Source organism: Struthio camelus, chromosome 6, assembly GCF_040807025.1.
Source record: "Struthio camelus isolate bStrCam1 chromosome 6, bStrCam1.hap1, whole genome shotgun sequence".
NCBI classification, from domain to species: domain Eukaryota; kingdom Metazoa; phylum Chordata; class Aves; order Struthioniformes; family Struthionidae; genus Struthio; species Struthio camelus.
The window spans coordinates 20,278,255-20,304,009 of record NC_090947.1 but is presented as its reverse complement, the minus strand read 5'-3'; the positions used below and the strand labels follow the sequence as shown (position 1 = coordinate 20,304,009).

At 36.6% G+C, this 25,755-nt stretch overlaps 1 protein-coding gene across 5 annotated transcripts in view; it reads left to right on the top strand.

Moving 5' to 3' along the window:
- The window catches only part of AGPS (alkylglycerone phosphate synthase), a 101,220-nt gene extending 78,474 nt beyond the window's left edge, over window positions 1-22,746 (top strand). For all 5 annotated transcript variants that reach the window (XM_009672641.2, XM_009672648.2, XM_068948436.1 and 2 more), the window contains 8 exons: window positions 1,423-1,499; window positions 4,748-4,860; window positions 7,690-7,759; window positions 8,745-8,806; window positions 10,275-10,364; window positions 10,835-10,934; window positions 12,424-12,481; window positions 19,245-22,746. In XM_009672641.2, coding sequence (XP_009670936.1) covers window positions 1,423-1,499; window positions 4,748-4,860; window positions 7,690-7,759; window positions 8,745-8,806; window positions 10,275-10,364; window positions 10,835-10,934; window positions 12,424-12,481; window positions 19,245-19,366 — 692 coding nt within the window. In that variant the 3' untranslated portion in view covers window positions 19,367-22,746. The remainder of the gene's footprint in view (window positions 1-1,422; window positions 1,500-4,747; window positions 4,861-7,689; window positions 7,760-8,744; window positions 8,807-10,274; window positions 10,365-10,834; window positions 10,935-12,423; window positions 12,482-19,244) is intronic.
- Window positions 22,747-25,755: the final 3,009 nt, after the last annotated feature.

The window sequence follows — 25,755 nt, the reverse complement described above, 5'->3', positions numbered from 1 at the left end:
TAAAAGATGAAAATGTGAAATGTGACTGCTGTTAAACCTTTATTTTAATACCATTTGAAAGAGTTGGTATTTATGAAATCAGTTTTGGATAGAAGTCTCAGTGATGAGTCTTGACTTTAAATGGTGTTAATCTGATGGTATTGAGAAAGTTGAACTTTTTTGATCCCAGAATGTTAAGATATGTTAAAAAAAAAAAATTGATCCAGCAAGCCTTGTTGCTTACTCTGGCCATCTTTTATGTGGCACTATTTCTCTTGGACACTGAGAGCAGAAAGCAGATGAGTTTGTGCTTTCTTTTTAATTGGAAACAGGTCTGACCAATTACAAGCTTTAAACCCAACACTGAAAAAAATCAATATTCTACTTTGCAGCTTTGATATGAGGGTGGTTGTTTGGTTACCCATGAGAGAGAGTTTTAGGTGTGTTGAGATAATTAAGAAGTTTTTATTGTAGTCATTAAGTAGACTTAAATCCGCTTGCTTTTACAGATTGGTTTAATTCATTAGTTCATGTCCTTTCATTACCTTATCTGGTGCTGTTTTTTGCTTGCTTAAGTGTGCTTGCTCTTCTCTGCATAGCATACAAGGGAGTTCCCTCTTTCTGAAGAGGAATGAAGGCTAATCAGTTGCTGAAGTTCATGCTTTATTCAGGAGGAAATACTTTGAAGTATTTTAGAAGGAAGTATCATGTAAATGGTGCATAACTTTTTTTATGAATTGGGCTCACAGCATGTAGGCCAGATGCAAGACTCTTAAAATGAAGCAGTTACAGGAGTTCAGAAGTTGCTTGTAACTGAAAACAATGGAACAAATAGTAAAAAGCTTTCATCTCAATTAAACCCAGTCCTGAGGCAGAGATGTTAATTTAACAGACTCCAAGACACCATTTATATATCCTGGTAATTGTAGTTCTCTGTATGTGATTAAGGAAGCAATTACTAGTTTTATGTAGAAAATTTTGCACAAGTGACATAACCATTAAAGGAAAAATTGCTTAACTCCTTACTTGCACCATTTTTGGCTATTGGTTTCAGTGGTTTTTGGCATAACTTTAAAAAGGTCGCTGCTTTTGCTTTGTTTTAGAGAATAAAAACTAATGAAGTGCTTTTTTTAAAAAAAAAAAAAAAAAAAACACTTTCCATGTACTTGTGAAGATCTAAACTAGGTCAGCCTTAATTACATCTCTGCATGAAGTGTTAAGTGGAATATTCATGCAGTTACACACATGCCTTTTAAAAATTAATAAAAACTGCTCAAATCATTTTTCTAAATGAGTGAAAAGTTCCTTCAATTACGATAATCAAAGTCCGAGTGGTTCTTGCGGTTTTACCTACCAACATATTTTCTTCGCTTGCTGGTTGAACTAAGAATTTTAAGAATACCGTTTGCCTAAATACATCTTTTTCCACTTCTCTTGCTGAAGGTCATGCTCTTAAACCACAAGTTGCTTCCATTTTTACATCATTTTTGGATGGACTGAAAAAATTCTACATCACAAAGGTATCCATTTCTGGTTTTAATACTGTTTGGAACTTTGCATGCTGTTCTCAGAATTCAAGATTTTGGTGTGCTGTCTCCAGTGCAGCTGAGTTTAACAGACCCTACATTATAGGAAATTGCGTGCCAGTTAATTGGATGATCTCAAAGTGTTTTAATCCAAAATGAGATTATCTATTTGAACAGTTGCTCCATGAGAGCTATTCTCCCCAGTAACGTATGTAGATAAGTGTCCTGTCTAACAATGAGTAAGTGACAGAGCAAGACTGGAACCAAAATACATAACTAATCAGTAAACTCTAAATTAATACTGGTGGAGTGGGGGTAGCACTTTACAACTTTCTTATCTTCCCAGATTTTGTCAAGCTGTAACCTACCTTGTTGTTGCACTAAACTAGAATCGTGGAAGAACCTCAAGATATTTTTCTTGAATTTCACACAGATTGTTCTTTCTTGAACTTATCCAAATAGATACTTCTTTTTAATCCAGAATCAGTAGGTTCAAGAATGATTTCACCTTGGCTTTTATATTAACTAACCTGTCTTGTTACTGATTTTTTTTTTTCCAAAATACAATTGCTAAGAAGCTTACACAAATACAAGTATTCTGATGTAGAAAATTATATCATCCCATGTTTGGATACCTGTTAGGAGCAGATGGTAAAGATTCCATTCTAATCTGATAGTACTGATTATCTTCAGAGAGTGGGCCTGCTTGAGAGACTTAATGGCTAACATGAGTGTTCTTGAGCAGGATTCTGCTGCTTCTGCCACTTCAGCAGAAAGTGCCATGGGCTTCTCTTGCTTGGAAACCATGTTAGGTTTAGAGATGGCCTGGAAATAATTCCACCTGCCCTCCCCAAGTTGTTGTAATGAGGGTTTTAGCAACATGATCTTTATCAGTTTTGAAACCATAATCCTAGTAAGCAGTATCTACTGCAACAAGCATCAGTTACTAAGGAAAGTTGTATTACAATTCCAATTTTAACTCTGCAAGAAAGAAGACATTTGGAAAAATATGAAATATGCTATGCAATACTGATGCAGAGACTCCAAGTTAGTGACCAGTTTGCAGTTCTCATGCTAGGGGTCAGTCCTCTGGAGTATACAAGCAACTCTTACTTCAGTAAAACTCCCAACTGGGAGGGGAGGCAGGAGTAGAGAAAGGAACACTTTTGATGATCTTGAGGTGGCTGCCATTCCCAGATGCCCTGGGACCAAGATACTCAACTCCATCATGCAGAGGAGTAGTAGGGTCCTTGGGAACCCACAATTACCTTTCATATATGAACTGTTCCCTGTAATTTGTGGTGTGACTCTTTAGGGACTGTGATCCCTTGCCATATGAAGACTTCTGTGTGGTTTGGAGGGTCAGAGTTTGGACAGTCATGTACGTATGAGGGCTTTAATGCAGCATGTTATGAAACTGGTGCTACTATTCCTCCTTGTTTGGGTAGGGGGAAAGAAAATGGAGGAGTCAAAGCAAAGTATCTCGCCACTGAGTTACACTGCCAAATCACAGAGCAAAAGTACAAAAATGTACGTACTTCACTTAAATGTTGTGCCATTAAGATTTATGTAGTGTCAGCTCACTCTTACCTTAAATGTTTATATTAATACATATATTAGAAAGGGGCAAAGTCCTTCTGGTTTACTCCATAAAGTTTGGGACTGTTCATTAGTTCATAAATGCTCTAGGTATTTTGCCTGTCTGCCAGTTCACATTGTCGTCAGTCTCTTCAATGCCTCTTGAAGAGAATTGTGAAGTGTTGGCTGATCATTGTAGTAGATAGAGTAGAAAAAAGAATGCATGCTAGATGAAATACAAATGGTTCTAGACCGAGAAGGACAGTAAATGGCACCTTAATAGACCTTTATACTTCTTGCAGTTTATCAATGTAGTAAGTCTTTCTACTTATGTTAGCTCTGCTCATTTTGTGGGATTAATGAATAAGACTTTTACTTGGGGAGATGTATTTTGTTTCCCAATAATTTTCATGGTGTCCTTTTCCTGAGATGACATATTCCTTTTCTGAAATAATAATTAGGACATCCTTGGCCTGGGATGACTGTAGACTTTTCAGGCTGTCAGTTGAACTGAGCCACCCATGAGATATTGTGCCTCCTCACTGTTTGCTCCTGTTACCTTCAGTTAACTTGCAGTACAGTTAATGTGTTCAGTCAAGGAAGTATTTGAAAGGAATGGCCGTTAACTGGAGTGTTCCCAGCATAACTATGATACACAAAAGATTACTTTGAATCTCTCAACAACTAATGCAGCTTTGTATAACATTACTTAAGCCCTAAGCAAGAAGTTACCACAAATAGATTGGAGATGGAGATGAATGCTCCTGGAAAGGGAAGGATTTAAAAAAAAAAAGAGCTTGAAAGCTTGTTATAGGTCAGTACACATATTAGGAATACATGGTTCTAGATTGTCAATTTTTGCCCCTGTACAGAATAAAATATAGCCAATGTTCCAGTCTTAATTTCTGTCCATTCTTCCTGAAATCTACTCTAGTAATTCACTGGATCTAATTAATAATCAGAAAAGTGTAGAGAAAATAAGGCTCTTAAGGGCTGCTCATGAAGACTTGACTCTTGCCTCTTCAACTTGTTTTCTTCCTATTTCTACTGGGATGGGATATGCTCCCTGCACAATTTTAAAGGTTAATTTCCTTCCTTTCCATAATGCTTTCCCAGGTTTAGAGTTTTTCCTGTGGTATGCTACTAATGCCGCTATTTCAAGAGCGGTGTAACATACTTATGCTCATTGTCATCTTAACACTTTAATGGAATAATCGAATATAAGTGTCTCCTTATTGCTCAAAGCATTTAAGAACTGTTCGTTTTCCAGCTGTTGTGTTTATCCTGCTTGTTTTGGCAGGGAAACAAAGGTGACTGAGGTGTTTCTGTGCCACTTTGGTGGGCTTGCAAGTGTTTGCCCTATCAAGGGAGTAGTGTTTTTGCTGGAGTTGTATATGTGTCTAAGGAATGCCTTTGTTCTTGTGCTGAGTAAGACTACTCTTGCTTGTAATTTAAGTCAAACCTGTCCTCTTCAGAGGTGTTCGTAAACAAAGAAAACTTGATTGTTTTGGGGAGCAAACTTTAAAAATTGTTTTTCCTTTTCTCTGAAATGCAACAGCATTTAACAGCCTGAGTGCACTGTATGTACTTGAAAAGCAAATTAAGAACTTGTCACTTGTATTCTACCACACAGGCTATGACATAACATTTTTTTCTTTTTGCAGTTTAAAGGATTTGATCCCAACATACTGTGTGTAGCTACTTTACTCTTTGAGGGTGACAGAGAGAAGGTTCTTCAGCATGAAAAGCAAGTTTATGATATTGCCACCAAGTTTGGGTATGCTTTTCAAAGAACTCTTTCATATGAAGCTGCAAGCTAACTGTCTGGAGAAAATACAGTAATTGCTATAAAAATAGAATAGCTTTATGGATCTTTTTTCAGTTTACTAGTTTGAAGTGGAAATAATCAATTAAATACTTAATGTTCTCTTTAAATATAGTTTGTGCTAATTCTCAATAGATAGTTAAACTTAGAGACACTCATCCATTGATATTAGAGGAGAACAAATATTTGACTAAATATACAGTTGAGATTATTAGAACTTAAGCTAGCCATTATAATTTACAGACCTGGAAGCTGCTTGTTTTGCAATACTAGATCAAATTTTTTCCTTTAGCTACAGAATGATGAGACAAAATCATCAGGGTGATATTAAATGTTTTGTAGAATCATCATGAGCACATGAATAAAGGAAGCTTGTTTTAAAAATGTTTGTGTTTAATTAAAAGGAATTTGACCTATCTGTCCCACCCACCCTGTCCCTCAGACTGTTTTGTACCCTTAAAAAGGAACAGAGAACGCTTCATTCCAGTAGCAGACTGAGTAATTAATGATCGAGTGATTTCTGTCCGTTTTAGTTGATTTAGAAGAGTAATCAATGAAAGCCATCATTGAAAGTGTCATTTGTCAATGTGCTTTTTTCTTTTTAAGAACAGTATTGCAGGTATTAGTCTCAACTACTTAAATACTCTAGAATAAACATTTATGTATATTTCTGATATTTGTGCTTTGATTCTACCACTTTAGGTGATTTACAAAGATGGAATTTCACATGTGCAGCTTGATATCATTCAGTGATTTTTGGGGCTCAGATTTTTTGTTCATATCACTTACACTTTTGGGATCTTAAATCAGTAGCTTTGCTGCTGTGACCTGTGAGCACGCAAGTGCACAAAGCCAACATGTTCTTAAAAATGTTATTGCACATATTCCTGTAGATGGATGTGAAGAATGTACTGTCCAGTTTTGAAGCTTCACGAAAAAGCAGAGGAAACAAGGCACTTATTTTAAGATTACTTCAAATGTTTTACTGTTTACCCCTCTCTTGAGATTGTTGAATAAAAATAGAACTGTGAGGAGTTAAAGATCTACTTTGCAATAAGCTGTCATTTCCAGTGAAGAAAACAATTCCTGGTCTGTTTAACTGTTTTTCTAAGGAAATGAATGTGTCTGAGAATATTAGGTGCTAATAAGTCATCACAATGCAAATATATTAAAGATAAGCAGTACTTATCAATATCTGGAATGCAAAAGATGTGCTCTATACAATGAAAAAAGAGTCCAAAACTAAACCTGAGATGACTGACCTGATTGTTTAATCAGGAAACATAATAATTTTTGGTTTTGGTTGCAGTTTGACTTAATTTACAGTCACACCTCCCTATCTTTGACAGATTTGTGCGAAAAGAATAATTAATACAACCTCACTATGTTCAAGTGGCAGTCTTTAAGGTATTGTCCTACCAGCTCAGGAGTGTGCAGCAGTTCTATAATGAAGAAATGTAGTGGCTCTTCAACAGATCAGAAGGACTACACTAAAGTAATGGATCAAGTTTTAATGCAAATTAGAGCGCTTCAATCTACTTCAGTTCCTAAACTTTTGAAATTTCTAAAAGGAATAGGAGAAATTAGTCATAATGGTTTAATAAACTTTGCAAGAATCTTTAAGTAGGCTCTGAAGATAATTTCAAAACCATATAAACATTTATATGCAAACATTATGTAAACTAAGTAATTAGTCTAAAGTTATTGTATTGACATTTCATTCTTTAAAGAGCTTATACAGGAATGGCTTCACTGATTTTAGGCCAATTTTAGGGAATGATTTTAGGGATTTGTTTAGCTAGACATTTGCCACTCCGACTGTACTTAAGTAGAGTGGTAGTTAACTAATACAGTTGTAATATCAGTCTGCAGTTTAGTGCTTCCTGAAGAGATTTAATTCCTAGATATATACTTCATTTTATTGCATGCCTGCAGTGAGTGTATTGAAATATAAGCTATTTTAAATTATTTTCTTTACTTCAAAGTTGCGAAGGTTACACAAAACAAAGGTTGTATTTCTGTTATCCAGATACCATACCCTTTCTTTACCACTAGAGTAGTAGTGTATTTATGTGTTGGTGCAGCTACACCATTGTTACAGACAAAAGGTGAAACTAAATTCAGAAGACTAACGTGATCTCCAGATGTCTTGCTTTGAAATTTTTCTTATTGCATCTCTAGTCCGAAGGAAGACTGCATTCTTCTGAAGTAGAATATAGAAATATGGCTGTTAAATGCAGATGATGTTTAAGGGAGAAACTTTATTATGGCGATCTTAATATTGAAATTAACCCTTATTTTCTAGGTAAGCTGATTACTGGAAAGAATCTGATTTAAGGTTTCTAAACTACTTAATTGCTTATAGTTTGGCTTTGTATTATACTGGCATCAGTCCAGATTTAGCTTTAGTTTCTGATTGCACTGAAACAGATCGGAAATACTCTCGCTTTCAGACATATTTTAGCAGAGCTGGTATAAAGGAATACTCTGAAGGTTCTTGACTTATGAATGTTTGCTATAAAGTTGGTCCTACTGAAATCTGCTTTTTTTCACTCAGATTGCTTCTGGGTCTGCCTTCCATAGAAAACTTCCTTCTTTCTGAGGCTTTCACTGAAGGGAAGAAAACGTCACTTAAGTATAGGGACCTCAGTTTAACTATTTTAGCACAGCTTTGAGACAGTTAAACTTGTGCATGTATTTGAAGTATTTTTGCATTTTTAATTCTTTTTGGAAACCTGTGAATGCTTTGCTGAAAAGCTAATTAAATATCATTAATTGCAGTGGCTTGGCAGCTGGAGAAGATAATGGACAGAGAGGATATATGCTGACATTTGTCATTGCTTACCTTCGGGTAGGTCACCTTTTCCTGTTAATTACTGAAATAAAACCTAAAGATGTTTCTTTCAAGATACTTTCCTGAATTTTAACTGCAAATTGCCTTGGTATAATCTCAAATTTCTCCTAGAGAATTTTCTCTTCCATTTTTAACTCTGTAGTGCTTGCTTATAGCACTTCATCTACAAAAACACCATAAAAACATTAACTTATGCACCTGTTAAGAATAAGATCAGTAAAGGCTAGGGAAAATGAGATTAGAGATCCACTGCCAAGTTGCTAGGTAAATGAGGTCAGACTTAAAAATCCATGGGCTTGAAAGTACTCAGTGGTTGAGGGAATACTCAAAATACTCATGTGCTTCCTCAGCTCTTGCTCCTTTGGGCATCCACTTATGGCCATGATTGGAATTAGAATTCCAGGATAAGTGGACCTTAGTCTGAACTGGGATGTGCAGCAATTCTTAGGAATTTTAGTTCCACTCTCTGTTCAGTGATTTTTTTCCAAATACTCTGAACATCCTCAGTGTTATGTTTTATTTAGCTCTTATAGTATGGGGCAAATCATTCATCCCCCTTTATTTCAGCAAGCTATATGTAAAATGGGAAAAAGTTTCTTGTCTTCATTTTACCTAGACAGAGCTTACATTCCAAATAAACGCTTCTGCCAGGTTCTACTTCTACTGTTCTGCATAACAGATCTCTTCTACTGGTATCATTATAGCATCAAGCTTTTGATTAGTGTAAGCATAGAGACAGTCTGACAAATTGTCTGTGGTCATGACATCAAAATGCTGAAATCATCCATGTTTTGGGAGAGTGACCCTCTTTCCAAAACCATTAACTAATGTCGCTGGGGCAGCTGGATGTTTTTTCTAAATGGGCTTTCTGCTTCTCATACAAATTATCTTAAGTTGCTCAAGTACTAACTATGTTTACTACACTGGAATCTCAGATGTAGATGCTGAATGTTATTGATAATTTCCTTTCTCTGTTTATTAGGACTTGGGCTTGGATTACTATGTAATAGGAGAATCATTTGAGACATCTGTTCCTTGGGATAGGTAAACTGTGATACTTCAGAATTGCTTGGAACTTGTACCTGATTTTATTCAAAGTACTCCTAACTCATGCTTGCTCATGAGGAAACCGAATTAAATTTAGGTTTTATGTGTAGTAAAGGTTTGCTGATGTGCCTCAAGTCTTGCACCTGCATGTTCTTGCTGGAGTTGCTGGTAAATTACGTCTTAGGGTTTGTATGCACAATGTAGGCAAGCGTGCAGTAACATTTCTATTTAGGGTAGCTTACTGTAACAAAGTCAGGACTTTAAAATGCCCAGGCTGAGAATGGGGGAAATGACTACAATAACAGTATTGTTTAAGCAGTCACATGTGTGTGGAATCAGCAGTGCATTTCAAGCAGAAAAGTGTCTAATAAAGCTCTTAAGTTTATGCAAAATAATGTTTGGAAGTTGTATTTTTGCCCCTGCCATGATGCAGGGAAAGAGAGCTGAAAAGGATAACTTATCTCCAAGGTGAAGATCTTTTCTCTCAGGTTTAACTTAGCTCTCAGCTATAGTAGAGAAACACTTGACAACAACACAATTTAACATTTTTTTCGGCTTAAACTCAGTTACACAGTTTTGTGCAAATTGATCAGTTACTCTGTACCAAGCTAGTTAAAGATACTGGAATAAAATATTTAGCTATGCATACTCTTCAAGAAATGGATACATTTCCCTTGTATATTATTCACTTCCATCAGCCAACAAAATAGTTTGTTAAACCTGCATGAAATGGCCAAGTCTGAATCATACAGTGTCGATAGCTCCTCCGATCTGCATAGGAGAATGTACTAACTGAACAAATGGTCATCTGAAAAATATTTGGAAGAAAATGTTTAAGTATTTTAGCGCTTTGGACATGCCTAGGTCTGTTCTGGCGGCCAGGGCAGGGGGGGGCAGGGAGAGAAGGGAGGGAAAAAAGGCTCACGACAAGCTTTAATGGCTCATTGCCATGTTAGAATTACTACATTTCAGACTTGCAAACTAATACACACCTGGAACAAACTAATACGCACCTGGAAAGTGTTTCTATCTGTTTTGCAATGTATCAAAGGTGTAGTGCTACCACAAGGCCATAGCATTCTAAAGTCTTCTACTGTGAGTTGCGTTTTATCAGCTACGTTGTGGAACATTGCACGCTTTTCTCAGCAGAACAGCCTGAAAAGGCATACTGAATTGAATAATCTCCCTTTTTTGAGTCCTATTCCTTACGCAAAAGAGTGTTCAGTGCTCTCTACTTCATACTAAACTTCCTGTTCAGGAGATATACAGGAAGAGTAATACTACTGAAGTCTGGTTAGGACTATTTTATTGTTAGGACAAAATCTAAACTAGTTTAACATGGGTTTTTAGTTGTCTTATTATTTTATTAACTTATACCCTTAAAATGCCAAAGCTGAAGATTTCCTTTAAAGGAAATTATATAAGAGAATATCGTAAGACTCTATTTTACTATTTTCTTTTACAGGGTTTTAGACCTCTGTAGGAATGTAAAGGAAAGGATAGTAAGAGAATGCAAAGAAAAGGGTGTTCAGTTTGCACCTTTTTCCACCTGCAGGTAAGTTATGTACCAACTTAAAAGATTCCAGAATAATGAATATTTATCTGTTAAGTAGCTAAGGAACAATTTGCAACTTTAGTACACTAAAAAGAGGTCATTAAACTTGCTATATAGTAGATAATGTGAAGCTGTTAGTACAGCCATTAGTAATCTTGACCTTCTCTAATCTGCCAGTAGAATATGTAGCAAAGTAATCATTTCCGGGGATTAGTGGTACTTGATTAGTCTTGGCGTTTGTTTTTTGCTTATGGGCACCAGAGAGTCAAGTATTACAAGACTGATTTAAGAGCTTCACCTCAAAGTCATAGCATTGAATCACTCTCAAAGTATGAGTAAAAAAGATGCAAAACTTTAAAGTGGATACTTCCTTTTTAAATAAAATGAGTTACCATGCGAAGTGTGTAGTGTTATATAGTTGTTGGTTTAATACCATAAAGCTCTGCTTTTAATGCAGTTCTCTTTAACAGGGTGACACAGACTTACGACGCAGGTGCATGTGTCTACTTCTACTTTGCCTTTAACTACAGAGGAATCAGTGATCCTGTTCATGTCTATGAACAAATTGAGGTAATGTAGTATGAACAATGTTTGGACAGGGCATGGGGGAGAAGCTGATGTTATATGATCTGTTTGTCCCATAATGTATTTTGAACCTGTTGGCCAAGCTAACTGAATGCAGGAGAGAGATATCAAGAGCTTGTTCATCAGCAGCCAAGGAAAAATGTGCACCCTAACAGAAAAGACCAGATAAATACCTGGTCTAAGAAATGTTATATTAAACTAGTGCTAAGTTTTTGTTTACCAAAACCTCTGGAATAACTCTTTACCAGAGAAGCCCTATTTGGGCCTGGAAGTTTAATAAAAATCCACAGGAGAGCCAGTTTAGGGGCTTAAGAGCTTTAACATTTTGGCTAGTGAGAGGCTATACTTATTTAGGGGGGAAACTAATATCCTTTTTCTTAAAGATGTAGTACTTCTACATAGCAGGACTATGGCTAAACTGCTTCTCTTTCTATTTTCTGGTTCATATGCTCAGTAGCAGATAATTAACAGGACTATAGAGAAATAGTGTAACTTTAATGAGGATATGATTCTTCTCATGCTTGTTTCTTAGAAATTTCTTGAACTTGGCAATTGGATGCAAAGTTATATCTACAAGTTCCTAGGTTTTCTTATGCTGTTAAACTTAGGGCACTGGAGAACATACCTCTAAAGCATTTACTTAGGCGAGTATGAGTGAGTTTCACTATAACCATTTATTGGAATTAGCAGCATGATCATGCTGATGCATGCCTTCCGTTGTAGATGGCTAAATTTAACCTAACAAATGACTTTGCCAATAAAGTACATGCACTCTGTGGAAGATTGAAAAAATCTGTAACTGCATAGGTAAATCAGTTCTATATAGAAAAAGCAGACTTTTTTTCCAAAAAAACCTACCACCAACAACATAGGGTTTGTGCTTAGGAAAGCTTTCTCTGTCACAGCCTTCTTAGGCAGCTGTCTATTCCTAATCAGAGCTGGATGGAGAAGAAAATGCTAGAGTTTGAAAATGTTCAAATGATTTTCTTAGCATAAAATCTAAACTTTCCTACTACAGACTTCAACACAAGAGTAATCAATTGTAGAATGTCTCTTTTCTCAGCCAGAATCTTGGAGACTTGGGTCTAAACTCTGAGCTGGAATAAAGAACTTTGAAAACATTCTCTGCAGAGCAATAAAAGTTCTGTGTTAAGGCTTTCCTGTCATTAGGATCTTGTCCCTCTTCTGGGTGAGCACCCTGGCCACTAGACTAGTTCCTGCAAGGGGGAAATTGTTCTGAAATTACATTCTGGAACAATGACTTTGAAATGTCTTGGCTTTGTCAGTGTTTATTTGGAAAAGTCCCAGTCGCGTTTATCTGTAAGCTTAAACTAAAATGTTGGTCTATATTGTATACCTTAATTATTTCAGAGATTTTTTTTGTATACCTGGTAAATGAGTATGATATCAAGTATTTTTAGTGAAATGCATTATTTTATGCGTTTATTGAATAAATACCTTCTTTCCAATCTAGACGGCGGCTAGAGAAGAAATACTTGCCAATGGAGGAAGTCTGTCACATCACCATGGAGGTATACTTCCCAGTATAATGCTTATCTGTCTTATAGTGCCAAATATTTACCAGTGTATAAAATAATTGTAATGGAACTTAAAATATTTCAAAGGCATTAATGTGAGTATTGACATACCTGTCTTGCTCTCTGCTAACTTCTGATGATTGTTTCCTTGCTGTAGTTTGGAAGTGATTTGTCATGAGTTACTGGTCTCTTTGCAAGCTATTTTGTGCTTTAATACTTGGTTCAAAAACAAGCATTATGCCTAAAGTGTTACCCTAATGCTTTATGTATGCTCTTCCCACATATTGATATAGGACATTATGTAATCAACTTAATTCGGCTATAAACTCAGATGTCAGGAATACTTCTGGATTCAGCTTTGTGTGTGTAACTAACTTTTCAACTGTTTGACTTGCAATATGTTTCTTGTCTCTCTACTCTTTTGGGGCATTGCCTGACCACAGAGTTAAGAGCAAAGAGAAGGAAGCCTAATGGTTTAAAATTACATTATAATTCTGAAATTCCCATATAGCTTTGTGTGGGGGCAAAACTGGAGCAGAAACAGTGTTTTAAAACATCTTAGTGATTTTTCTGGACTTGGAGAGCATCTTGAAATTTGAGACTTGTATCTAGGCCTGTTTTTCTTCCTACAGATTTAATACACGCTCTAATGGACTCTGCTTCAGCAATACCAGAGTAGGAAGGGGTTGAAAGGCTCATAGGCTGTGATAACATGAGGGGAAAAAAGAACTAGTGGTTAATGTGCTTTCCTTGTCCACTGATTGAATTTTTAGTGTGGTATTATAGTGGATAGGTCAGCTCTTGCACAGAGGGTGTGGAATTTCCCCCTTGATTTGCTATTGTGCTCTCCCCTGCTGTGGCACCTGTATTACTGTGACTAGTATTTCATTCATTAACTTGCATGCAGTTGTACCTTACCATATGATTAATGTTTGTGTGCACCATATGAAACCTTGCTTCCAGCATGTGTTGGACAAGAAAAGAAATTACTTGTTGTATGGCATTTTCATACCCCTGCACACTTGAACTTCTGACTTAACAGATACAGGAAACTTGGTCTCTGTTAAACTTCTCATCCTCCCCTCAACTTTGTTGTCTTTCCTGATTAAATATTTTCTGCTGTAAGTGTGTTCTGTCTGGCAGTGCATTGTGTACAATATGCAAGATCCTTTTTCCTGTGTTTAGTAGATTTGCTGCTGAGAATTAGCCTAATGGTATTGCTTTTATTTAGTGACCTTCAGGCCTTTTCATTCTTAGCGCTGCTAAGACTATTGTATGGGGTAAAGGAAAATAGTGGTGCAATTTCTTCTAGTATTTGTCTTGTAATTGTGATTAATAACAGTTGTTTTCACTATCTGGAAACAGACAGGCTGGTTTGTCTGCCTACAATCATGCTGTGATAAATGGAGCTATTTTAACTCTGGTTTTGTGTATCAAAGAAAACAGATGTAGTCTGGGACTTGAGGCTATAGAAAATACGAAGCCTGTTTAACTCCATCTTCATATACTCCTTGAGTGAAGACTGATCATATATGTCAGTTTTAGGTATATGTAAAGCTCTAAATTAGTTTAAATTTGGAGAAATACTAATTTCAGATAAACCCCTACCACCTGCAATGAGAACTAAAATGATGATAAAATTTTATAAAGTGTAACTTAAGAGATTTTAATTTGAATTCTGTTTTATATTATCCCAAAATTCCCCCTCTGCTAATGCAAAGTACTGTAACTCTTAGGCAAGACTCAGGAAAATGTTAGCAATGTCTTGAAGATTCCCCCCCACACACACATGATGACTTTTGAGACTTAAAACTTGCAAGTAGCGTAATTTTTCTTTGTTAACGGATTGTGCTTGAGGACCCTGCAATACGTAATGCCATGCTTTGTCATATCTTGCAGTATGTAAGAGGAACATGCCAGGAAAGAAATTGTAAAAATCTCTCAGTAAGAATCTCATGGATGCAAGAAGTTCTAGCAAAACTAAAGTATGCATTTGTGTAATCAGTTTCTCCTTTCAATATAACATTGACTTGTATTTTGGTGTGTGGTATCTGGGTTTTTGTTTTTATAAAGCTGGATATGATTTCTGACTTTTTGTTCTTTTAACCATATTGCCTTTTCCTTCCAAATTTGATTTCTTACTCTTGGCTTATGAATATTAATTAGATTTAAATATTTGAAAGTGTCAGGAATGATTTTTCTACTTTAATTTTAGCTTTCCACTTGAGCATATGTTTTTGGATTATGTAATAAAGAGGATTTACACTTAGGAATACTCTCTTGGGCATGTGTGTTGCTATAAGTCCTGAAATATATAACTGAACCAGTAGGTGCTTTACATGTGGGGGGAATTCAGTCATGCTCCGATGCATCAGAAACTGATCCCTTGTAGAAGAGGCTGTCAGACTTTTCATGAGCCCAGTAGTTTTAAGTAAATGTGGTGGGTCTGATTCTCACTAAATCTGTTGAGAGCAAACTGCTGAAAAGCTTTTCAGTGGTTTTAAAGGAGTTATTTTTGATGTGCGAATTTGAAGTCGTTTCTTATGTTTACTCCTGTCTCTTAACCAGTGCTCTGATATAATTTGTGGCTTGCTAGAAGTTTTTGAAAGGGATTCAGGAATTAGATATCCTACTTCTAGTGATCCTTGTGTTTTTTCTTACCTGAGCTTTTTACAGCCTTCATTATAGCTTTCCCCTTGCCTTTGAGTCCTGCATGTAGAAAGTGATAGTGGACATCTTTGAACACAGCTTTGATCCTGCTGCTTTCCTGGCAACAGCTGTGGGTGTCTTAAGTCTGTTAAGCCATGTATGTAAGGGTTGCCAGAGTCTCATAGTTTGCTTCTAGATACCCCTCATTAGAAAAGGAACTTTGGAAATGACAGCTTTATAGATACAGTTCTAGTAAATAAATTCTTCTAATGGCAAGCCCTAAAACGTGTATGAAATGTCACACCTTACATTCTTGAATTCCTGTTTTATAAAATATATGCTTTGTTGTATACATAGAATAGCACACGCTGAGGAAGTATCACTAGGTAGGATTGGTGTATAAACAGAATCATTTCTTTGAAGTACAGCATCATAAAGGCACTGACTAGATTTGGGCCTGATACTTTTTGTATTACCAAGTTAAGCAGCCATGTAAAATGAGCTAAGGAACAGTTTAAAAGTGAATGGTAAACTGTTTCCTTTGCAGAAAATGTTCTAACTAAGAAACAGTTACTTAAGGAAACAATTATTTATTTGGCCTCTTAGTTTGAGCGAGTACCTTCATTTAGCTACTTAATAGAACTAATTTTCTTCCACTTTACAGACAGAGTGACTAGAATAAATGTTAGTGCAGGCTAAGCCCCACAGGGTTAGTCAGGTATAATAGCAATTTCCTGGTAGTTGATGTAAAACCTTAAAAAAAGGTGCATTCAGTTGCATGTTTGGCATTGCAATTCTGTATCATTAAGGGGCCATGGCTTAGTTGTACACGGCAGTAATTAACTGCAGCTTTATTTTCTCAGCCATTAAATAACCCTCACAAATCACAACATCTGGAATTATAAAATTCCCTCAAGGGGAGGAGTTGGGCACACAGAAAAAGTGTCGTCTTACTTTTGCAAGTTAAACACTGGAGGTGGATCGTATTTTGATCTGTAAACTTGCTCTATTGATTTAGAGTGAGGCATTTCAACTGTGGCCATTCTCTGTCAAACACCAAGGAAACCCTATTATGTGAAATAATATAGTTGCTCATATTGTATTTTCCTCCTTGGTCTGCTGAAGGCCTTAACAGGATTATCATCAGTGCCTCTTCCCAAACAAATGCAGAAGATCTTGATTCATCATCACAGAATTTGAAAGTACTTATTTGGGTAGTTTAGATGCCAAGTACAGACTTGCCGGATGTTGGACAGTAATAGGAGAAGTGTTAATTATGTAGCAGACATGGGGTCTCAAGTATACTGGTCCAATGTACTCCTGTTCTTCTGCAGTATTAGATTAATGTGCTGACCTTTCTCAGTGAATTGCAGAGGTATCTCTGGAAAAGTAATAACCTGCTAAGCAATTTCTAAGAGTGGAAAGATGCTCTCCATAGAGAGAACCAGCTTCAGGAAGAGCATGCAACAGCCGGAAGAGTCCCATCCTTCTTATGACCCAGTTGCTGTTCTTCCTTTTGCAGAACTGTTTTGCAATAATTGCCTCTCTAAGTTTAAAGGGCTGGAGCAAAGGAAGCCTGGGGCCATATGCAGTGCCACTAGAGCCTATTTCAGCTGGGACCATACACCGCTATAAATCTATTCTGTGTGGGTAGAGTCATTCCTGTGACCCATAGTTCATCAGCTGTGTTTGAACTTCCCTTACAAGCCTATCTATGTGTGCTCAAGTACTTCCCCTTCGTAAAGGGAGAAAACTGATTGCTTCCTGCTGTTTGTTAGCTCCATCCTTAGCAACCAGATTTCTGCAGCCACCCAGGCATATCATCAAAGATGAGCAAGCGTGGCCTTGATGAGCCAGAGAGCTTTACTCTCATTCTAGCTTCTTTTGTGGGCAGCAAGCTGCCCATCTAACACTATGAAACTTGTCATCTGTGGCAGAGACTAATGTCAGTACCTGGTTGCTGCAAAGGATGGATTCCACAGGAAGAACATGGAATGTGGTTATATTTTACCAAACTTTATCATTTGGAATTATCTTATGTTCATGGTAACATCTTCTGCTCTTATGGAATTTTCTTCTTCCTTTTTCCTTCTCTTACTTGAAGCTAATTGGATTATTGTATTCAGGAGAAACAGAATGCCCATAGGGCAGTACTAACCTGAAATGAAAAAAATGAGAATACCTTATAGAAACGCAGCATTTTTATCTGTGCAAAGTCTTAGCCTTTCACTTTTCCATGTAATCAGATGGACCAGCTTAGAACTCAAAGAATAGAATTGCTTCAACTCTTTTAAACCCTGTGGTATCAAAATTTGCAGTAGCTGACAAATCCACATACATCTCATTGATGTGAACAGCAGGAGTTAGGGGCTCAACCTGCTGTTATCAAGGGGTTAAAATCTTTCCATTAAACGTGTTTGTGAAGGACCACTGGTATCTGTAGTACAGCTTTTTTCTTTCCAGTTCACTAATCAAATGTATGTTAGATTTATTATTGTAAAAGTATAAACCATAGAAAATTTGACAAGATAGATGTGTAAATTATCACTTTGACAGAACTAATGATGCACTCCAAGCACCTTCTGTTTTCCAGCACTTGGTGAGTGACTTCATTAAATATGCAATGACTGTTTGGTGCTGCTCAGACAGTGGTTCAGTTCCTCATGGAATTGCATTATTACTGGAGGTGTAAAAGAGGCAAGCGCACTAGCTGTTGGGCATCCTGCTGTGATTCTAATGTGCTCCATCTTGTTGGAGCAGTTGTTTGCAGTCTTTTCAGGACAATTACATCCATAACCACAGGACACATTCACTGAAGCTATATTACAGATAACAGTTGAGAATGGTAATGACTGTTCTTCAGCCTCTTGTGCAAGAGCCAGAGTGTGAGTGACTTGAGGTGATGGTCAAGCCACATCCATTTTTTTTCCCCCTTTTAAACTATTCCCACATAATTCAACTGGATCAACTTGCTCAGACAATCAAATTGTAATGGTGGTATATTTACAGATGGGGATTTTTTGGAGGTGGGTTGCAAAATACTACTACAGTTCCTGCTGCTGAAGGCTTTTGTCCTTCACTTATGATCCTTGCTCTTGACAAGCATGCTGGTAATAGTTGTTTTCTATGCAACTGCAAATTTCACTTTCTCACATTTGCTTTTTCAGTTTGGTATTGTGGCTAGCTCATATTCCTTAAGGTGTAAACAAATATGCTCTGTTCTCCAGGGGTGTCCCTGTAATTTATTATTCCGATGACAGTTTGATGGTTACCCTGAGAACAGGGTACAAAAGATGGCTTGAATTTAGCTTCAGATACTCTTAAAGCATCTGCCTCTCAAGCCTTCACTATATCACATCATATTGACAAATGGACTGTGTTTTAGGCTGGCCAGCTAGATGCTATACTGTATTTAATGAAAAAATGTCCTCTATTTTGAATGATCTGTTAAATCGGAGTTGATGACTTGGTTAATATATGAACGCTTGGCCATGTATCAGGGCTATTGTGAGAATTTTGGTGCAATGAGTTGTTAAACAGCTAGTGTTTATGCTTTGTTTTGTATTTGGTATATGTTGTGAACATCCATTTTAATATGGAAACTAAATTCCTATGTAAAATAGCATGTGCAAGTGCCAGCCTATGTGGAAGTTTTGAATGAAATAATATGTTTTACTGATAGAGAGCTGGGCTTTTGAAAGCATTTTTTAGTTATTTAAACCAATACTATTTAAAATTTACTTCTGGCAGTAAGTTCTGATTAGTTTTTAATCTTTTCAGCTTCCTACTTTTAAGATGAGTTTGGCTTTTTAGAACTTATAATTACTGTTTCACTGTTTTTAACAGAACGTGATCTCAGTCTAAGCTTCATCTAAATTTCATACTTTCTAAAGAAAGTAGACAGTGTGGAACACAGGCTTCCTCTGGGAGTATGCTGAGCTTAATGAGCTTGATAGTCTAGTGGGCTCAATAAATCAAATAAAGCAAAACATTTCTCATTTTTGAATAAAAGCATTTATCACACAGTGTTTATTCATTCATGGTCACAAGATTGATTGGTTCCTTGAATCCTGCCATATATTGAAATGCTTTGTTTTTGTTTTTCCAGTAGGCAAATTGCGGAAGCGCTGGATGAAGGAGAGCATCTCTGATGTTGGCTTGGGAATGCTGAGATCTGTTAAAGAATATGTGGACCCCAATAACATCTTTGGAAACAAAAACCTTTTATAAAGCCCTGTACAATATGATGTACTAAAACTTCACAGTTGCTGTTGAAATTCCTTCATTTTCATTGTACTGATATCCCAGTAATCAAATATAACTTAGACTAAACTTAAGACTACTATATTACTTTGTCTTTTTCCTTCCAATAAAGTGGAATGAATTCCTTCATTCATTGTTAATGTTTATGGATTTTTACTTACAATGCTTTTAAACTCTTGAACAACCCACTGGGCGCATCAAAGTATATTACCAACCAGGAAATGCAAATTTGGTTTTCCAAGTTTGGTTAGGCAACACAGCTGAAAGTATTTTCCATGCTGGATACAGCCAGCTGTTTCTTACTAAAGCATCCCCTGCAAGGAGAACAAAGACTGAAAACAGTGGTGTCTACAGAAGCAGCTGCTCAACCCAGCCCCTTGCTAAAGGAAGGCTGCTTGGAGACAGATGAGATTACACCAAGGAGTACTTCTCTGTGCTGAAGAATTAAGTATGTAATAGACTTGTAACCAGCAACCCTTTAAAGCACAAGTGTAGGCTTTGATCAAAAGAGACAAGGCAAGTCAAACTGCTTCTAAAAACTCAGCAGTCTCCCACGTTTGCACTACTGAAAATCTTAAATTGGTGTGTTCTGAGTTGTATTTGCATTGCTGGGATAATCTGCTTAAATTAATCCTAGGTCAGTCACTATATGTTTTGTACAATGGACATTTCTCACTGTATGTTTAAAACAGGTTTGTAACATAAAATTTTGCCTTCATCTGTACTACAGTCCTCGTGTATATGGTTTTGCTCCCGTTTTGTTTTGCAGAGGTGCACAATATCTTTTTCCAGTAAAAAATGTTTTAGCTATTCAAATGAAACTGTTTGCCTAGCACTGTCTTTTGAAACAGTCTCAACAGTTTTACTAAGCTGAAGTAGACAACATACTGTCATCCTAAAAGTGAGGTTTCCCATTTTAATTTTGTACTGTTTCCTATGACCTTTATGAATTGTTTGTTTACTTCACTGGTAGCCACAAATGTAATTGTCCATTTAACTGTAGGAAAAAATTTCTTGATCAGTACAGTATGAGTAAGCATTTTTACATTGAAACTTGAATCTTAATCAGTGAAACAAACTAGAAGCATTTGTCAATACTCATGATCCATTTTTAAGGTGGGTTCTTTTCTTAAAGCAAGTTATCCAACTTTTTGATAAAGTATATGATCACATAAGATAGAAACAAAATACAGACAATTCTTTGAGGACGCTCTCTCCAGCCAACTGCTTCACTGCTCTGAGTGACAGTGTGGACACCTTTTGTATTGGTAGTGCCCTTAACAAGGAGAAGAAGATAAAATTGCAATTTTGTTTTTAAACTGCTTTAGGATACTGTCTAATTGGTTCTCAATTTTGGTAATATACCATAAAAGGTTAATACACATGCTTGAAAAATACTGCATATCAAACAACTTAAACTGTTTAAATTTCAAGTATGTAAACAAAAATCATGAACAGTCAAAACATCACTTTAAAATGCACATGGTTAACATACCAAATCAAAGCTGTTTATGATCCACAAGTCAAATAGGATGTTAATGTGGTATTTGTCATGCAGTTAGATTTATTTCTAATGGCCTTTGTTTCATAACATTTCAATATAAAAAAATTAGTCTTCTGCATTTCTTCTTAATAGTTTGACCCACAGAGGTCATATTTCAGCAGTACCCAAAACAATAGATATCTAGCCTGTTTTAGGAAACTGATATCTGGCACTGTGGTTAAGTGTTCCTTATTTCATATGTGCCCAATGGCTGTCTCAGCAAAGTGAATTTGTACATGTTTCTGCAGGGGACTTCCTCGTTTTGCACAGTGCACAACAATGATTACTTGGCCACAGCTGGAATCTTGCTGATGACCAGTGTCACTGTGAAATAGACCTTTCTGAAGCTGGTAAATATGAAGGGTGTGTGGTTTTTTTGTTTTTTTGTTTTTTTTTTCTTCTGTGCCTCAGTGAAAGCATGGTATGCAAACACGAAACAAACCTTTTTGAAGGAAAGTGTGTGGATAACCAGAAACCATTCTGCGGAACTAAAACAAGTCATTATAGCTCATAACACACTTTTCTCTTAAGAGGCTGACTTATTTGACTTAAAAGTACTACATAAAGTACAGTTTCCTCCCTAACTCTTAGCTGGCTAACTGTGGTTTCCCAACTTTTTATTGAAGTTACACAGCCAAAACTCCTTATGCCCTTTATTTTCAATCTTTGAATAGCCAGTGGCTTCTGAAATGATTTAAAATGCAGTAAAAACTTTCACTGCACATCACTTGTCCTATAGGAAGGTGAAATAACAGGTTATGAGAGTTCTACAGTTCCAACGTGGGATAGCCCTGGGGAAAGGATTTCAACTGCAAAGGCCATAGAATTCTTCTTTTTCTAATGGCCACCCTGCAGCTGTCTTCCTAAATATTTTTCTATCTTATGAACTGTTCAGAGCTTAGTGAAATTCCACAGTCAAAATGCATATTTTATTGGCTGTCCTTAATTCTTTTACTTTTAAAATTCCAAATGAAAATAGAGAAACAAATAATGCAAATACAGGAGACCTAGATATATACAAATCGTTACCCCTTTAGAAGAAATCTTCCCTCTTCTAATAGTAAATGAAGTCTTCCACCCCTTTTTTCCTTTCTCTGTTTTCCTTACATAGGCTACGCTTCCCATAGCTGCAGCCTGTTCAGTGATGGATTTTGTTCCATGCAGATCAGCAGTGCATCTTGACAAAGCATATTACTCTTTCATTGTGTGGACTACTTTGGCCATGCCTAAGATACAAGTTTTAGTTAAACTTGTCACGACTTGTAATTACACACCTATTGCTGTTCCTCTCTGAACGGAAGAAAGGTGCAGAATGAGTATGCTTAACTGCTAAGTCTATTTTCATTAGAGAGGGACAGTTTTGTAAAAGTTTTGAGGGGAATGTCATCAAAGAACATATGTTAGAAATGAACACAGGGTCTAGATCTTAAAGAAAAGCATGTCTCTTTGACTTTAATACTGTGGGTGTTACTCCTTACAGTACATTGGTTGCATTAAAGATGTCATCTTTGCCTTACAGCTGGGAACAGAGGCCAGGCCAAATAGTTCTTCCATAGCACTGTAAATTAATTGAAACCAACTTCAGATGCAGGGATGCATTAGCCTTGAAATCCAGAAAACACAAACTGTTTCTTGGTATTGGAAAATGTATGCTTATCAAGGTTGTAATTCAACTTTCTGCTAGTAAAGCCAAACAGTGTTTGTCATTCTAGTGTGAGACTAACTGTAAAACTGCAGTTGTAATGTTAAGAGATTATTGAACCTTATGTCATTAATAATAATAAAAAAAGGGCCTAAACCATTATGTGTTTTTGTGCTGAAACTAAAACATATGTTCCCCTAACTTATCACCTTTGGTTCATCTTAATTTGGTGGTAAACTTCCAAGGGAAACTAATAGGAAAGCTGTGGCGTTTGTAGAGAGAAAGACTGAATTTGAGAATGTATGCTAATAGAAGATTTACTTTTGTGTTCTATTTAAAGCAAAATAGGAATACTAAAATAGTATCTTTTCAGTGAGGGAAGGGCAAAACAATAGCTGGCTTCTGTTGGATTATATGAATTTGTTAGTCTACTCAGTTCAGAGGTTTCTCTTCCCCTGTTTGGACAGCAGAGCTGCTTTCTGCTGCTCTTGGAAAGCTCTGTCAATATGACACAGGAGGGCACCTTGTCTTAGTAGCTTACCCTTATTCAAAGACCTGTCGTATTAAGTTATTGCAACAGCTGTGATTTAGTTTCTTGCTGTTGCATGTATGTCAGGAACTATTTGTTAAAGCTCCATAAATCTCTATTTGAGAGTTTTGTGTGCACAAATATGCACGTATGAGCAGAAGAAGCATATTTCAGTTATGTCTATCATTGCTGTAAAGTTTTTATTATGTCCTTTAACCTAAAATGACTGAAATTGCATCTTCCTGAAAGGTCTATTGAATTGTCTTATGCTAATGCAGTTTCATTAACGCGTGTCATTTGAAAACTATAAAAGGCACTTTATGCAGGGGACAGGAGAGGTAATGAAATGCTTTAATCTGTGAAATTGCAAATGACAACGTTGCACTGTTACCCAAAACTTTTTGTGTGTAATTTTTCACAGGAAGGAGAAAACTACCTGGTATTTAAGCACTGGGTTTGTATTATTTCCCTCTCATTAGCAGCATAAAAAGGCAGTGTTTCTGTTTAGTTTTAGATCTAGTTACTTTCTAGATGAAGAAGATCTTGAGTGATATGTAATACTTCTCTCAGGATGAGAACCAGATCACATTAGCGTCCTCTTCATTTTTAAACAAAAAATCCTGCATTTTATAAAAAGTTGGATCTGAATTGGCAGCTGTGTAAATACTGTAGCTTGCTGTGCATGGTTTCATAGTCCCAAAACTGACTCTCAATTCCACATTACCTTTGACAGAAAATTGATGTCTTTCACTAGGTTGTTTATGGAGACCACGCTTGGCAGATGATTGCTTTGTTCGTGTTCAGCTTTCAGGTCTCCTGTGGTGCTCAAGTGCAGAGGTGGTCAAAGCTTTTTTCAGAAATGTTTGGCATAGCGTCTTTGAAAAATATCAGTACTGTCAGTTTGAAATTTAAAACTTTCAAAAATATTTGAGAACTTAATTTGAAATCTTGTTGTTGCTTGCAGTATTTACCAATACAAGTTGCAATAATATGTACCTCTACTGAAATGCTGTGAAATATTTCATTTATGAAGTTGTTTTTGCACTTTGGAAAAACTAAACCTTTTTTTATGGGACACTTTATGAATGTTTCATTTTGATTCAGAATAAAGCTAAATTTGTTTCAGTTGACTGTTCAGGAACTCCAGTAAAATAATGCTGTTTGGGGAGCATCCAGTCCATTTCTACCTTCATGGTAAAAGCATGGAGACATAACAGCTTTTGAATGACTATATTTGTGGTAGCGCTGTAAAGTATCTCATAGCAGCCTTCGTTCCATAAAATGGAAGTGTTGATCAGAGCAATGAAACTGTATGTGTACAAGATGATGATGGACAAAATCTGATGGTGTGACTATAATTGTGTAAAGTACAAGCTTCTAGGACTTCAAATCATAAATCAGAAGAGAGTGATACATGTCAGTCTTTGTTTAAAATTCATTTAAAAATTAAACTATATTTTCTAATGAAGAATGTCAAATGATTTTTTACAACTTTGCAGTTCAGTATCACATGGCTTATCTTAGTGTGGCTGGCTTTCCAAGGTGCTACTACAAAATAAAATACTAAATGGACAGATTCAAAGATAGGGCCTTGATAAAGGTACTCTCATTTCAGATTACTGGAAGGGCTTGGATCCATTCATATGGATGACATAGACACTCTGAGGATATGGATATCTGGTGCTGCCATCACACCAGTCAGTGCTCGTTGAGCAACATAAATACTCAAAGCAATTTGAAGACAATGAATAGCATTGATGTTGTGTACTCAAATGATTGAAGTCCAGCACTGAATGCTGAAAATGAAAACATAGAAGGTTGATTTGGATAGATCCATGCACAGGCAGGATAAATTGATAAATGTAATTGTTGATAAATTGATTATTGACATTGGTATTGATAAATGGCTGAACAGCAACCTAGAATTGCTGAGGATAAGGGAGTAGTGAAAAGGTACAAATACGGCAGTTGACCTTTATTCCTTTTACCCGGTGGCAGCAGCCATCAGTCTTTCCTGTTTCACTCTCTTACTGCTGCTGTGCAGGAAATCCTGACTGCCCAGAGGCAAGGGTTAAAAGCCATTCTGAAATGTCAAGTGACACACACTCACCTTGCAAATACGCAGCAGCTGGATAAATACACGTAGAGGTGAGACAATAAAAGCCAGTCATTAAAAAAGTAAATCTGGCTAATGTTAGGAAGCAAACGTAAAAGACCTGGGCGAGGTGAATGCTACCTGAAAACTGTGGCTTTAGAATGGCGTTTGTTGACAAGCCTTGGCCACGATACTTACGGGTCTGAGCAGGCTACAGAGTTACAGCGCAGAGTCCTGGGTAGATGAGAGGATTTTGATTTTAGCCTAATTTTTTTAAGGAAACAAAGCATATGCAATCTCTTTACTGCTGAGTTTGCTCCTCATTTTTCTCCCTATGTCTCCACCAAAGCTTTTGAGCCTTGTGGACAGTTTCAGCCAAACTTGAATAGATGGAAGTCTCAATGTATTAAGTTCTCAGAGGATTTTGTGGAACTACGTGTGGCAGCAACTCTAATTTGTGCTGGCAAGGAGCTGAAACGTTAGCTCAACCCTTGTTAGCTACCAGAAAACCCATGTGGTAGAAAAATGAATGCTCTGACTATGAGAG